This window comes from Sorex araneus, chromosome 6 (genome assembly GCF_027595985.1).
Source record: "Sorex araneus isolate mSorAra2 chromosome 6, mSorAra2.pri, whole genome shotgun sequence".
NCBI lineage: Eukaryota > Metazoa > Chordata > Mammalia > Eulipotyphla > Soricidae > Sorex > Sorex araneus.
Window position 1 is genome coordinate 54,224,905 of NC_073307.1, and position 14,621 is coordinate 54,239,525.

Consider the following 14,621-nt stretch of genomic DNA (forward strand, 5'->3'; position numbering starts at 1 on the left):
CTGAGTCCGACTGAAACATTCCCTGCAAACTCTGCCCTCTGCCCTGCAGACTGTAATCAGGGGTCCCGGTGCAGGTTATTGTTTGCCAGTCTCTGGGGCTTTAATTCGTTACCTTGCAGTTTGCCTGCCAGGCACCAGCTGACGCCCTCCAGGGTGCAGTTTGGAGCTGGATCCTGACTCTGGCTTTGTCCTTCTCTCCTCTGGAGCCTGTTGGTCTCCGCTTTCATTACCAACACTCTGATCTCAAGTTGAAGGCATCCGGTAACCAGGCCAACACCAATTACAGAGCTGCGGGCTTGCGCGGTAACCAGGCAACCCTAAGGTCCCTCTTCTCCGTGGGCAGCAAGCCAGGAGAGGACACGGCCCGGCAGGGGCTATTGGAAATGCCCGGTGTGGATGCTGCATTCGTGATGTGGACTGTAATCAGGGTGTGGACACTGTGCTCGTGGTGTAGTCTCTGTTCGTGGTGCAAACTCTGTATTCATGGTATGGACTGCGTTCGTGGCACGCACGCGTGTTCACGGTGCAGACGCGGTGCTGACGGTGCTGTGTATCCCCCCACCCCCCAGATCAAGTTCGACAGCGTGGAGGTGTGTGTCTGCTGTGAGGTGCGGCACCAGCCTTCCGGTTGCAGCAACCTGGGCGAGACGCTGAAGTTGAACCCGCTGCGGGACGACTGCGACGCCGTGAGGCTGACCCTGAAGGTGACTCCGCACCGCCCACGCCCCCACCAGACACCGCCGGACCCTCGCTCTGCCCAGAGCCCAGACCCTGGCACCCCCTCCCCGCCCTGCCCTCCCCCACTGGACCCTGTTACCTTCCCTGCCCTCACCCCCACCCCCTCCACCTGCACCACCCAGACCCTACCGCCCTGCCCCCCACCCCTGCACCCCCCACACTGCCCCCTGCCCCCAATCCCCAAGCCCGCAGCACCCTGACATTCCTTCCCCCCACTCACCCGCACGTGTCCTGCCATCCCCGCACCATCCCAGGCCCCGCAGCTCTCCCCTCCAGGTCCCCCACACCCTGTCCCCATCCAGCACCCCAACCCACCCTGCACCCATCCGTCGGGCCCAGCCCTTGCAGGACCCCTGGGGAGAGTCTTCCGCTCTTGCCAGCGAGGGCCTGTGTCTCCAGAGGCCCTTCCCCCAAGTCCCACCTAGATCTTTACTCTCTGGTTGGTTTGTCGGGAGGGGCCACACCCCATGGCTCAGGGCACCCACAGCCCCGCCCTGAGCCTGCCCCAGGAGTACGGTGTCTGGCCCAGACGTTTTGAGAAATCACGGAGCTATTTCCCAGGCCGGCCGACCAGCCCACATTGCTGCACCCCGAGTGCCCCGAGCCTTCCTCTCATCAGTGGGGGCCGGCTGGAGGGGCGGGCCCCTCCCCTCAGTGTGCAGGAGGTCAGGGGGCCCCACCAGCGGCGCTTGGCCAGACAGGCTGGAGCCCCTGTGGAAGGTTCCAGAGGGCAGGCTGGTGCCTGGCCTTGCAGTGCCGGGGATCCCAGGGCACCAGGCCAGTGCAGGGGACCTTTAGGGCCACGCCTGGCAGTGCTCAGGGGTCCATGTGCTACCGGAAATCCAGCCTGGGTCTGGTGCATGCAAGTGCTGTGCTCTAACCACTGAGCTCTCTCCCAGCCCTCACACTGCCCTTTTTCCCCCGTGGTCTCTTTTGTGTCAAAGAGGAAAGAAAACTTGTAGAAAAAAAAAAAAAACCCTCAGAGGAGACTTGCTGAATGAGCTCCTGGAAATCAGTGTTAGCTGGGCCTGGGGCGGGGGTGCGGGGGGGCAGTGTTTGCAGCAGTCAGAGGAAGCACTGCCCGAGTGTGAGGTTCCTCCTGGATGGGAGTGACGGGGGGCAATGAGGAGCCCCTGTGTGGGGTCGTGCTCTTCTCCGGCCCAGGGATAAGGTGCCGCTGAAGCTCAGCCGTGCGGGGGGCTACCCAGACGAGACTGGGGGGCCTCAGGGGACCCTCCAGGACTTTCCCCGGCAATGCCTAGGGGACCATGTGAGACGGCTCCAACTTGGGTCTTCGTGAGGGCGTGACCTCAGAGCCTGGAGCCCCTGCCAAGCCCCCGAAGGTTGGGACACGCACTGTGCATCTTTACCTGGTCGAGACTCCCCCTGTATCTTGTGCGCTCTGTCACCTGGGCAGGTGCTCGGAATCCACCTGCATGCGTGATGCTGTGCAGAGCAGCCCCCGGCGCGTCCCCTGACTCTCCTGTGAGCCAGGATCTGTTCTGGCCCCGGTCTCCTTCATCTGATTAGACTAACGCTTACAAAGTGGCCAGCGGCGAAGCTCATTACCCGCAGCAAGAGACCGTTTACACCCTTGCCGTTTTGAGTGACCCTGTAAGGAGATTTTCTAGAACGTGGATTTCAGGGCTGGCTAAGGGCTCCGACGGAGTTGTAAAGGAATTATTTAACCAAGAACAAGAATTCCAAAGGAATAACAAATAACGTCATCCCGGGTGGGTCGTCAGCAGGTGCCTAGAATGGAGCTTATTATTTTATTTATTTTTTGGTCTTGGCCCTGTCGGTGCTCAGGACTTACTCCTGACTCTGTGCTCAGAAATTACTCCTGGTGGTGCTTGGGGGACTAGTAGCTGGGATGCCGGGGATTGAACCTGGGTCAGGCATATGCAAGGCAAACGCCCTCCTCACTGTTCTATTTCTCCAGTCCCCAAAACTGGTTATTGAAGCAGGTGGAAGCAGAGGCCGGGAGATGGGTGTGTCAGGGGGCTGGGGTGCACACCTGGCACGCAGGAACATCCTGATTCCCAGGCTCACGTCTCCAGGGATGGGCCTGGGGATCTCAGCCTCCCAGGCCCTCCCTCGAGTCTGGCCCCGTTCCTGGCCCCAGGAAAGCAGCGGTTCCTCGTGTCCTGTCCCCGAGCCTGCTCTGAAGCATCCACTGCCCCTCCCCTGCCACGCATGCTGTCCTGCCGGTCGCGGCATCAGAGTCACCATGCCCACCTCTGGCTGCATCTGACCTTTGCAGCAGCTTCCCCCGGGGCTGCCCCGCGTTCCCCATCCCTGAGCACAGATTCTGCCCAGGCCTGTGTGGCCCTGCCAGGGGCAGCCTCCCCTAGCTTGGGCAAGCACCTTGCTGATTCACCCCCAGCATCATCCCCTGCGAAGAGAGCCCCTCCCTCCAAAGTCAAACCTACGCTTGGACGCTTCTCCTCGTCCCCACATGCACCTGGATCCGTCCCCCGCCCGCCCCATGGTGGTGTTCATCCTGGTCCTCTCTGGCAAGCGCAGAAGCCAGGAGGCCACTGGAGATGGCCCAGGCACAGGGCTGGGTCAGGGCCCCCCACCAGTCACTTGGGAAATGGAAGTGAAAAGGCTCAGAAGAGCACAACACAGGACCTAGGCTGGCCCAGAAGTAGCCCCAGAAACAGTGTGGAGGTCTCAGGTCATGGACGGGGCGGGGGCGGGGGGCACGCGCTGGCCTTGCACACTATTGGCGTGATTGGCCTGGATGCTGATTAAGCTTGGAGCCCCCTGACTCCCGAGAGAGGTGTTTGGTGGGGGGGAGGGGAGCGGGGACAGGCTAGTTCTCCTGCCACCTGCCCCCATTTGCAGGTGGCTCCAAAAGGCTTGGAGTTCTGAGTCTGAAACTCCGAAGTCCCCAATATCTGAATAAATAGATCTTGGTCTTCTGAAAGACCAAATATATGTATGTGTGTGGGTGTTTTACAAATAGCAGTCAGTGCAAAGGTGCACAGGACATTTCTTGCGCCTGCGTGGGTGTCTACATTCTTCTCAATATTAAAATTCAACTGAAAAAAAAAACAATTTGGCATCTGGGGCTGGAGAGATAGTTCAGTGGGTAAGGCGTGTTCTTGCATGCAGCCAACCGGGTTCAGTTCCCAGCACCCCCCTGCACTGCCAGGAGTGTTCCCTGAGCACAGAGCCCTGCGCACTGCCAAGTGTAGGAGCCTCCCGCCCCCGCCCCGAAATGAACCAGACAAACCCTTGGCCTTTGATTAAATACCTATGAAACTCCGGGTTACATTGGGTGATTGGTAACGGTGGCCGGCTGCCGGCCGCTCAGAGAGTTTCTGAGGGAGTGGCCACCTCCTGGTCACATCACGAACGTCAGCAAGGCCCTCCGGTGTGTAAGCATACCTCGCTCATCCCTGCAGTAGAGGCGGTGCTGTGCCTCCACCAAGACCAGGGTTGGCCCTGAAAGACTCACACGGCCCCTGGCTGAGCCTCGCCCCTTCTCCCCGCAGGACCTCCTCTTCAGCGTGTGCGCCCTCAATGTCGTCTCCACCATCGTGTGTGCCTTGGCCACGGCCATGTGCTGCATGCAGATGGTCTCCTCGGACGTCCTCCAGATGGTGAGTTCCTTCCAGGGGGAGACTACCCGAGGCCCCGCCCCCACGTCCGAGTCTCCGCCCCATGCCCGAGGCCCTGCCCTGCTCTTGGCCCCGCCCATGCCTGAAGCCACGCCCCATAAGAGTCTCACACCCCATATGAGTCTTGGGCCCCTGTCCCCGAGGCCCTGCCCCCTTCCTAACCTACCCCCCGCCTGAGCCCCGCACCTGCAGACAGTGGGCACTTCCAGCTTCCACCCAGTACCCCCAAGGACAATAGACCTGGAGGTCCTTGGAGGCTGCCTACTTCCTAGCCCCCAGGGACCCTGAGTCTTGGGCACCTTTGATATGCTGGTCTTGGGCATTGTCGGGTCACAGTGAACCTTCTGGCACTCTGCCGTGATCTTAGTGGCAGGCCCCTGTCGCCCTAGACATCCTCTGAGCCTTCCACCTCCAGAACTCCCAGGTGCCTGCCGGAGTCCCCTTTTGCTAAAGGACGCTTGTTGACAGATGAGCTCTGGGTGTGCAGAAAGAGTGCATCTGCGCTTCATGGGTCTGCTCAGTCACCAGTCTGCAGGGCAGGTCACCAGCTGGTCACCCTGTGACACACGGGCCAGGGTCTAACAGAAACAGCAGCTATTCTCAGGAGGGGTCCAGCCAAGGCGACAAGGCGAGGAGCAGGTGGTCACGCACTTATTAATACATGCTTAATAAATAATGAAGGCTTTTAGTTACAGCATGGATGGAATGCAGCCTCCAGCTCCTCTCTCTGCTCCCACAGCCTCCCCCGTGTTTCATGCATCTCCTGAAAAGAAAACCAAGTCCCCCTTCTGCTAAAGTGTTTTTATTTGTTCTTCCTTGTGCACTGTGTAGTAATGCACCAGTTAATCAGGAGACAGCCAGAGAGCAGCGTGAGGCAACATTAAAAATTCACTGGCACTAATCACATGCAGGCAGCAGCCCTCTGTCCAGTGCAGACGCATACAGCGGTCCCCCTGGGGCTGGCCGTGCAGGGAGGTCGCCCTGCTCCTGGGAGGTCTCTAATTAAGCACTTCTCAATGGCCATGACCTGGCTTTGGTCACCGGAGCCCAAGAGTTAGTGATTTTCTCCAGCCCGTCGGGTGAAGGGAAGGTTAACAACGGTGGGGTTCTACCCACCTCAGCAGATTTGACTATCAATCTATACCATCACCCCGTTTTCACCGAGCATACAGAACCAGAGCACTGGAACTGAAAATGGGGTGGGGGGGTGAGAAGGAAGGGAGCCCCCCTGCTGTCGAGGGGGGCACAGTCACTACCACACACGCAGACGTTGGGGGGCGGTGTGGGCCTCTGGGTCTGAAGCCCACGGGTCTGCGGGGGAATTTTGCTTCCCAATATGGACCTGCTTGCGCTGTGGCCCCTGAAGCGCTGATCTCAGCAAAACGTCCCCCTAACGCTGGCTTTCACTGGTTCCTGCACTGCCCTGGCTGCACCGTCCTCGATACTGAGCAGTATCCTACAGGGAGCATATCACAGGTGGAGTAACTGAGGCACAGGGAGGGTGAGTGACGGGGTCAGCGTCACCGGCTTTCCATGCCCAAGAAGCAGAATTCCCACACAGACCCAGAGACTGATGCTCTCAGACGCCAGGCCCTGTGAGCCCCGGGAGTGGTCTGGAGACCACCCCACCCCACCCCATTCTAGGGTCATCGGGCAGCTTTTGGAGAGGGGGTGTGGGAGTGATGCATACGGTCAGACATCCAGGACACCAAAGCGGCCAGGCTGCGGGGACACGCGCAGACACTCCCCGTTGAGCCCGGGAGGTGCCTTTGATGCAGGCGACCTATTTGTTTTGTTTGGGAGCCCCCTCGGCAGTGCTAGGGCTTACTCCTGGCTCTGCACTCACTGATCATCCCTGGTGGGCTCTGGGGACCTTAAGGGGTGCTGACCATCAAACATGGGTCTGCTGCATTCAAGGCAAGCACCCTACCTGCTGTACTCTCTTTCCAGTCCCCCATTTTCTTTTTTTTTTTTTTTTTTTTGCTTCACACCTGGTGATGCACAGGGGTTGCTCCTGGCTCTGCACTCAGGAATTACCCCTGGTGGTGCTCGGGGGACCATATGGGATGCTGGGAATCGAACCCGGGTCGGCCGTGTGCAAGGCAAACACCCTCCCCGCTGTGCTATGGCTCCAGCCCCTCCATCGGGGGTTCATGACATGGGGCTCCCTACGTAGAATCCCAGCGGTTTCATGGCTCAAAGTTCTCAGCTTGAAGAAAGAGAGACAGAGACACAGAGAGAGACAGAGAGAGGGGGGGGGAGGGGGAGAGAGAGAGTGGGGGGAGGAACAGAGAGACAGAGAGTGAGAGATTCCTGCCAAGCCTGTGTAGCCACAGAGTAAGGACCCCCCAGGTGCCACCCTCCTTATCGGGCTCTCAGCCTGCGGGACCACTGTGGAGGCAAAATACTAACAGAGCTGGTAGCCCTGGACCTTGGCACCTCACAAACCAGCCTGGCCTTGGACAGGGTCACTGGGCACCTCGGGGCAGGGACAGGGCTGGCAGCAGGAGTGGGACTTGCCCTTGCCATTCCCACAGGGTTGATCCCTAGACTAGTGACCAGGGGTCCCATTCTGCAGGAGCAAAGGGGCGGCCAGATGACAGAGTGGGCAGGCACTGGTGCCTGTGCGCCCCCTGCTGGCAAGGAGCAAGCTAGGGCACCCAGTGGCCGAGAGCTGGACACGGGTGTTGGAGTCCTTTCCCCAGAGGGACGGCCAGCCTGCTGCCTGCCAGAGGGCGGCCTGGAGTTCCTGTCCCTTGACCTCTCTGGGCCCCTCCCAGGCCTGGCTCTCTGCTGCCGGGCACAGCTCCTTCCCTGGGAAGGTCGGGCGCGTTCGTTTCCGCCTGAGCCTCTGACTGATCTTTCCATTTCCTGTGGAGACACTTTCAGAGCAATCCGTCTGACCTCAGGGTCCCGGGCACTGGACTTTGTGCTCAGCCCCGAGCAATTGAGCGGGGAGCTGCAGGCTAACAGTATCCTGAGACAGAGCCCACCCCCACCCCCACCCCCACCTGGCCTCTGATGCTCCCCTTTTCCAGACAATTAGACAAACAAAGCCAAGGTCAGCGTAGCTGCAAGGGCGAGGACGTGCTCTGTGTGCTGAGAGAGAGGCTTGGACGCGGCCCTGGGTTGGCTCTTCCCAGACTCAGCCGCCAACAGCCTCACCACAAGCAGTGGAAACTTTCTCCACTCTTGAGTTCTGTTCACTCCTGAAGTTTTTACACAAATCTGGAAGTTTTTAGAAATATAGAGGACACCAGATACTGACGATAAACATAAAGACATTTGTTTTTATTAAGCACATGTTTTTTGTTACGCAGCCCCATAAACCGTGGGTAATGAGCCGCGGTTTAAGATGGCTAAGAACAAACGGTACCCTTGGGCCGTGGCGATAGCTCAGTGGGGAGGGCGCCTGCCTTGCACGCAGCTGACCCAGGCTCAACCCCCAGCTCAGGAGCCCCCATGCACAGAGCCGGGAGTCCACCCCGAGCACCTCCAGGTGTGGCAGGTTCATTTGCCCACGGAAGCGGCTGGCAGGGTGAGTTGGGCAAATCAGAAACGGTCAGGACAGCTGAGGCCGGCCAAGGGCCCAGAAGCAGCGGGTGGCTGAGGCTGGTTCTGGCCATGACAGCTCTGGCACAGGACCCTCCCTGCCCCAGGACCTTCCCCACACCGGATACAGATAGTACAGAGCAAGTGGGCACGGATCTGGGGGGTGGGCATGGCTGCCTCGGGCAGAGAGCAGGCAGCAGCGCCCGCCACATCTCCACACCCTTCCCGAGGCAGCCGCTCATGGGACCACCTGGCAGAAAAGACTTGGGGCTGGGGGGTGTTCAGTGGCGAGCCCCTCTCGGCCTCACACATGTCCAGCCCTTTGCACGTCCTCCCCTGCTCCCAGCATCTTGACTCTCAGGCTGCCCTGGAGTGTTCTAGAGACCAGATGCAAGACAAGCGCCCTCCCCGCTGAGCCATTGCTCCTGTCCAAGAGTAATAATCATTCTTTATTATCTTAAAGCATGGCTTGTAACCCCATGTGGGGCTGCGTCACAAAAACATGTGCTTTAAAATAAACATATTCACCATCAGTCGCTATCTGGTCACAGATGGGACATTCCAGATGAGACGGGTGCCCACAATGAGATTGATGAGAAGTAGCCGTCTGCAGCTGAGTGGCCGGGTGGCACTCGAAAGCCAGCGCACGGCCTCTGACACCCATGCCCACCCGGGGGCTGCAGTGCCATCCCTGGAGGGAGAGGGGACTGTGTTTTCTCACAGCGACTCGGGGAACCTGGCCGTCAGACCCCCTTGCACCAGGGCTCTGGTGGGGCACAGTGCAGAGAGGTGAGGGCTGGGCACGGGTGGTCCCGGCGGAAGGAGGCAGCTCTGCTCTCCGTGACAGTGGGAGGCAAAGTGTGCTGAGGCTCGGAGATCGGGTCCTCCCACCCCCCGAGGTTGTGCTCCGCCAGTCTCGCGCCTTCCCCTGTGGCCCCCGGTGCTTCCGCGTGGTCCCACCCCCGTAACAGGCTCTCTCTCCCGCAGTTCCTGCCGCAAAGGGCGCACTCGGCCAGCCCCGCCTGCCTCACGCCACACGGCACCATCCTCCAGCACACCCTGGACTTCGACGAGTTTGTCCCCCCTCTCCCGCCTCCGCCCTATTACCCCCCCGAGTACACCTGCACGCCCACAGCCGAGGCCCCCAGGTGTGTCTTGCGTGGGGGGTGGTAGTGGAGGCACAGTGAGGGGGTGGCGCACAGCCTGCAGGGTCCAAATTCATTTCCAGTCTCGGGACTGTGCAGGAGGCCCACCAGACCAGAGACGGGACCGTGGAAGACTGTGGCTGGGGAGAGGGGCGTGTGTGTGTGTGTGTGTGTGTGTGTGTGTGGTATGTGTTATGCAAGTACATATGTGTGTGTTGGTATAAATGTGTGAATTCATACATACACGTGTGTATATGTTTGTGTGCACATGTGTGTGTATTTGTATATGTATGTGTGTATTTTCGAGAGAAAGAGGGACCTTTCCCATCAGCTGTGACGCTGACCATCTGCATGAAGACACTCTGGGGAGTGACAGGCAAGGTTTGGGGCACACGGAGAGGTGGCCCCGGGGGTGACGTGGGCTGGTCCTGCCTTTCCAGGGGCCTCCAGCTGGACTTTGCGGCGTCTGCCTTCAGCGCCTTGTACGACGTGGCCATCAACAGCCCGGGCCTGCTCTACCCCGCTGAGCTGCCGCCGCCGTACGAGGCTGTGGTGGGCCCCGGGCCTGCCAGCCAGGTGAGCCCCCCTGAAGGCCGGTGCCTGGCAGGCAGGACGTGCTCCCAGACCCCGCAGTTGGGCATGTCCTCAGCCCCTCAGTGTAGACTGGGCAGCTGCCCACCAAATGCTCTCATCGCCCCGGGAACGGGCTCGGGGGCAAGCCCAGGAGAGTGGCACTGGAGTCAGGGGCTAACATTTCTGGGGAGGGGGAATTCTCGTGAGCCGCAGGCCCCCCAGAAGTGCTCCTGGGAGAGGGGTGAGCCTGAGTCAGGTCCTGGAGATTGGCGGGTGCAGACCTGGGAGCCTGGGGTGGGCTGCTGAGCTGTGGTCTGTAGAACCCTGGGGTCGTCCGCGCAGCCCAGGTGAGTGACCGTAGGGTGAGAGGGGCTACGGTTTGAGGACCTGGACCATCGGGGCTCACCCGCAGGGGGCGTCACTGGAACCTGGGCAGCTGGGGAGGGCACTGGGAGAGGGAGACTCTGGGGGTGCCACCAGCACAAAGCCAGCTGCACTGGGGGCTTCCTGCCGGGATCCAACCAGGAAGGGTCCCCTAAGCTGGTCCACCCCGTGGGTCTGCCTGACCTTGGCCAGACCCCGGCCCTGAGCGGTGGGTGCGTGTGACAGTGCAGCCAGCTCCCCGCGTGCTGGTCAGTCGAGCATCAGCCCTTGGTCCTGGGGCCCTGCTCCGCCGCCTGCAATCTGCATGGCCCAGCTGTGCCCAGTTCACTCCCAGCCCAGCGGGGGGCACCTGGGTTGGTGCTCCCGGGATCTGCGTGGAGGCTGGCCAATGCACAGAGGTGCAGGTGGGAGCATGGCCTACCCCAGCCTCAGTTTACTCTTCTGCCACCTCTGGGGTCTGTCCCCTCATCCCAGTGGCCTGCTGGTCACTCCGCAAATGCTGACACTCCCTGGGCTGCTGGACAAATGGCTCCTGAGTGGCCTCCGCTGGGCCTGGGGAGAGGGAGATGGGGCTGAGGGCTCAGCCTGTGCCGGGGGCAGGGGCGGGGGGGCTGTTTCAGACTGTCCTGGGGGGTTGGTTGGGAAGGGGAGCAGGGCGCTGGCACAGAAGGCCAGAGCTCATATTCCCTGACAGTCACCGGGTTTAACCCTGGCTTAAACCACCATCACCACCACCACCCCCCAAAAAAAAGAAGGATTGCAAGGAAACACAGAAGTCCACTTCCTGCCACAGCAGGCGAGCTTCTGAGAGTGGCCAGCCCCTGAGACTGGGCACTGCCCTCTGAGGAAGGAATGGACAGAACTGCTTCCCCGGGACCCATAACCCACTCCCAGACCCCGACTCCTGCTTACATCAGTGCCCCGCTGTGGCCCGTGGGCGGGAGTGGAACGGAGAGCAGAGGGAGGGACTCAGCAGGGGTCTGGGGGTGCAGGGGCGGCGGGGCTGAGGGCACTGGGAGAGGCTGTTGAGACGTCCACTTACAACCTTGGGGCCAGCGTGTGGGAACGCAGTGAAGGCCGGGCAAGATGGGCACTTGGGGTTGCCCTCGTTGCAGTAGCCTCCCGGCCTCAGTGGCCGCTGTGGGCAGGCGGGCAGTGGCTGAGAGAGGAAACGGGGTGACCCAGGAAACCCCGGTTCCTCACAGTTACCATTTCGATGCTCAAACAGCCTGACCTTGGCATTTGAAAACTTCGTCCAGGCTCTTCCAAAGCCCTTGAGACAGGCACCTCCAAGGGTGAGGGGTGGGGGGAGCGGGCGTGGTGGTTAGAGCCACATCCTGCAGTTCGTGGGGAGCCCAGTGTATGGATTCCTGGGGTCGAACCCGGCTAGGCCACGGGCAAGGCAGGCATCAGCCCCCTGTTCTCTCTCTCCCTCTCCCTTCCTTTCTCTCTCCCTCCCTCTCTCTTTCTCCCCATGCTCCTCTCTCCCTCTGGCTTCCCCTCTCCCCTCTCCCACCCCCACCCTCTCTCACTCACTTGCCAGCTCCTGCTCTCTCCCGCACAGCTCTTTCTGCCTCTGCTTCTTAGGTGGGGGGGCGATGCTGAAGACCATCAAGGCATCTCTGAGCATGAATGGTTCTGGTGCAAGGGTCGCTCTGCAGCTGCCCGCTGCACCCCTCCCTTCCTGCAAGCTCCGCCCCTCGCCTCACCTTCTGGCCTCACAGTCTCAGCCTTAGAACCTCGGTTTTGTCTAAGCAGCTGTGGGAACCTGAGTCCTTCAAAGCCTGGCACCTGCTTGTGGGGGTGACTGACGTGCCCCCCTTCTCTGAGGCTCGGCAGAATAGAAACCCAATCGCATTTCCTCCTGACCTTGCCTGCTCTGGGTCCCGTTTCTCCTGTTTGATTGATACCTCTTTATTACCTGCAGAGGGTTGGGAGGGGGGGCGGGGGCAGGAGCAGCAGTTGTCAGTGTTGCTGTCCACCCCTGCAACAATAAAAATGACAGACAGACAGAAGGTCTGGGCCGGAGGAGGAGCAGGGAGGGAGGAGGTGGCCTGAGGCCTGGCTGTTTGCGACTTGTTTGGCGGGAGGGGGCATCAGGGCCAGTCCTGTGATGCCCTCTGAGTGGACGGTGCCTGGGTCTGGATGTGTTGCTGTTGATGAGGCCCAGAGGCGTGTGTGGCTACCAGGGCCACACCTGGCTGTGCGGGCCTCGAACCCGAGGCTTTTGCCAGGCACCCAGTCCCCCAGCCCTATGCCCTCTCCCCAGGCCCACACCAGCAGAGAATTCCGGGCAGAGAAGGGGTGGGGGGCCACAAAGCGATGGGAATCCCCTTTGCAGAAGGGGGACAGAGAGAATGGATGAGGGTCCACATTAGAGAGGGGGAGAGTGAGGGGCCACATTGGACAGACATAGCATGTGGGCAGCTGGGGCTTCCTGCCGGAGGGGTGGGATGGGGTGCCCCTCCCCCGGTGCCCCGGCTGGCACCCACCCACCCCCCTCCCGCAGCTGGACGGGTTGCCTCCACGAGGGGCCGGACGCCACTGTGTGATTGCAGCTCAAGCCGCAGCGGGACGGGGTGGTGGGAATGTCATTACGGGAGCTGGGATGGGACCAGCCCAGGGGCCTCCGCGGGCTCACTGTTCCGACATCTGCTCCCCAAGCGATTGTGAAATAGCGGGAGAGCAGGAGAGCGGGCTGCCTGCCGTGGAGTCAGGAGAGGGCTCTGGTGGGGGGGGGGGGACACACAGCCGGGAGCCTCCTCACCCCTGGCTGCAGGCAGAAGGGCTCACGCAGAGGCAGAGGCAGAGGCAGGGCAGTCCTGCAGCTCTGGAGAGCAGCGCCCATGGCTGAGCTGCTGCAAGATGCAGCTAGCCCGTGCCGGGCACTCCGCGCCCGCCCCCCGCCCCCCAGTAGCGACAGAAACACCTCACCCCCGCCCGAGCCTGCCGGCCTCCCGAGTTCAGTGCAGTGGCCAAGAACTGGGATGGCGATGCAAAGCCTGCCCTGCCAAAGCAGGAACCGAGCCGGGGCCAAAGCGGGTTGCCGACGGCTGAGCACAGGCTGAGCACGCGGGAGCCTGGGGCCTGAGGAACCAGGAGCGACCCCCAAGCACACAGACCGCCGGGGCGCCTCTCCCCCAAACGCACATCACCTCCCAAGCCAGCCTTCGCTTCTGAGTTCCTTTCCTCCAGGCTGGAGCCCCCCCACACCCACCCATCCACCCACCCTGTGTGTCTCGCTGTAGCTGGCAGGTCCGGATTTGCAGGGGATCGAGTCCAGCTCCCGGGCCCCGGGCCCCACCGCCGGCTTCAACACCCAAGGTAAAGCTTCCTGGGGCTCACGCTCCAAGCTGGGGTCTCCCTCCACATCTTGTTCCTTAAGAGGGCGCCCCCTGCTAGCTCCGCTCCGCCTGATCTATGTCAGTTAGGCTGGCACACTTCCGGGGTATTGGAGTCCCGGGGACGGGCCAGGTCTTCCCTCCCGAGTTTCTGACTTAGTGGATCTGGCGGGCCGGGAACGTACCTCGGCTCACGCTCTGAGCTCAGATGGTGTCACTGAGATGTCGGCCTGCCCGCGGGGGCCCACCCTGGCTATTCGCAGACCCCCATCCCTTTCTCTGCTCTTAGGCCCCCCATGGTCACTGTCCCCCACCCCCAGAGCTGCCAGTCTCTCTGGTTTGGGGTGCCGGGGGGCTGGCACCGTCCACACCCTGACACCGCGTCCTCGCTTTTCAGCACCAGCCGACAGCACCAGCCTCCCAGTGGCCGAGGGCCCCTCCACTCCGGGTCCGAGCCGCCTGGCCCCTGATGGCCCCTCAGGAGCACCCCCACCCCCCGTGACCACCCAGCACCCCAGCTGCCTGTCCCCCAAGGACAGGGACCAGGACACGCGGACACAGCAGAGCCCCGGGCGCGTGACTCGCTCCGCCAGCGACCCCACTTCCTGCGTCTACCACGCAGCAGGTATGACCGGCTCTCGCTCTGCCCCTGACGCCAGCGGATCTCGGCCAGCCCAGGGCCTTCGGGCGGAGCGGGGCCTGGTGTCCCGGCCTCTGCGGCCCTGCCAGGGAGGGCAGGATGGAGGGTACGGGAGCTGATGAGAGCTGGCGGGCGGGGCAGCTAGCGACCACCAGCAGCTGCAGATCCAGGAGGAACCTCTGGGCTCAGGCCAGACCATCAGCTCAGTGGGCAAACACGTATGTGAGCAGGCACACGCAGCACACATGTGGGCATAGATACACACATGTAGGCACATGATGACACACCTGCCCACTCTGCCTGCTTCCTCATCTGTCTAGCTGGGCCCCCGGCCTTGTACTTGGGGGTCGCAGCCGTCCGCACTCGGGGACCCTCATGGCCAGGGTGGGTCCGGGCTCTGGCCTGCGGAGCCTGAGCTTGCCCGCCCAGTCTGGCCCGGCACCCCAGAGGTGGCCTCTCAGCTCCAGGGGGCTGCAGCCCCTCAAGAGTCATACCAGTTTGGGTGGAAGTTCTCAGTTTAGCTGGGAACCCCCCAATTGCAGGAGAAAGCTCACCCCAACACTCCGCCATTGGCTCTGACCTTGTCCCCCTCTCTCTCCCTCTCTCTCTTCCTCCCTCT

At 61.6% G+C, this 14,621-nt stretch overlaps 1 protein-coding gene across 1 annotated transcript in view; it reads left to right on the forward strand.

Annotated features, from left to right (window-relative positions):
- The window catches only part of ENTREP2 (endosomal transmembrane epsin interactor 2), a 147,547-nt gene that overhangs the window by 130,139 nt on the left and 2,787 nt on the right, over window positions 1–14,621 (forward strand). The window contains exons 4-9 of the mRNA XM_055141661.1: window positions 570–704; window positions 4,242–4,349; window positions 8,907–9,067; window positions 9,505–9,640; window positions 13,270–13,345; window positions 13,760–13,987. Of these exons, the coding sequence (XP_054997636.1) occupies window positions 570–704; window positions 4,242–4,349; window positions 8,907–9,067; window positions 9,505–9,640; window positions 13,270–13,345; window positions 13,760–13,987 (844 nt within the window). The remainder of the gene's footprint in view (window positions 1–569; window positions 705–4,241; window positions 4,350–8,906; window positions 9,068–9,504; window positions 9,641–13,269; window positions 13,346–13,759; window positions 13,988–14,621) is intronic.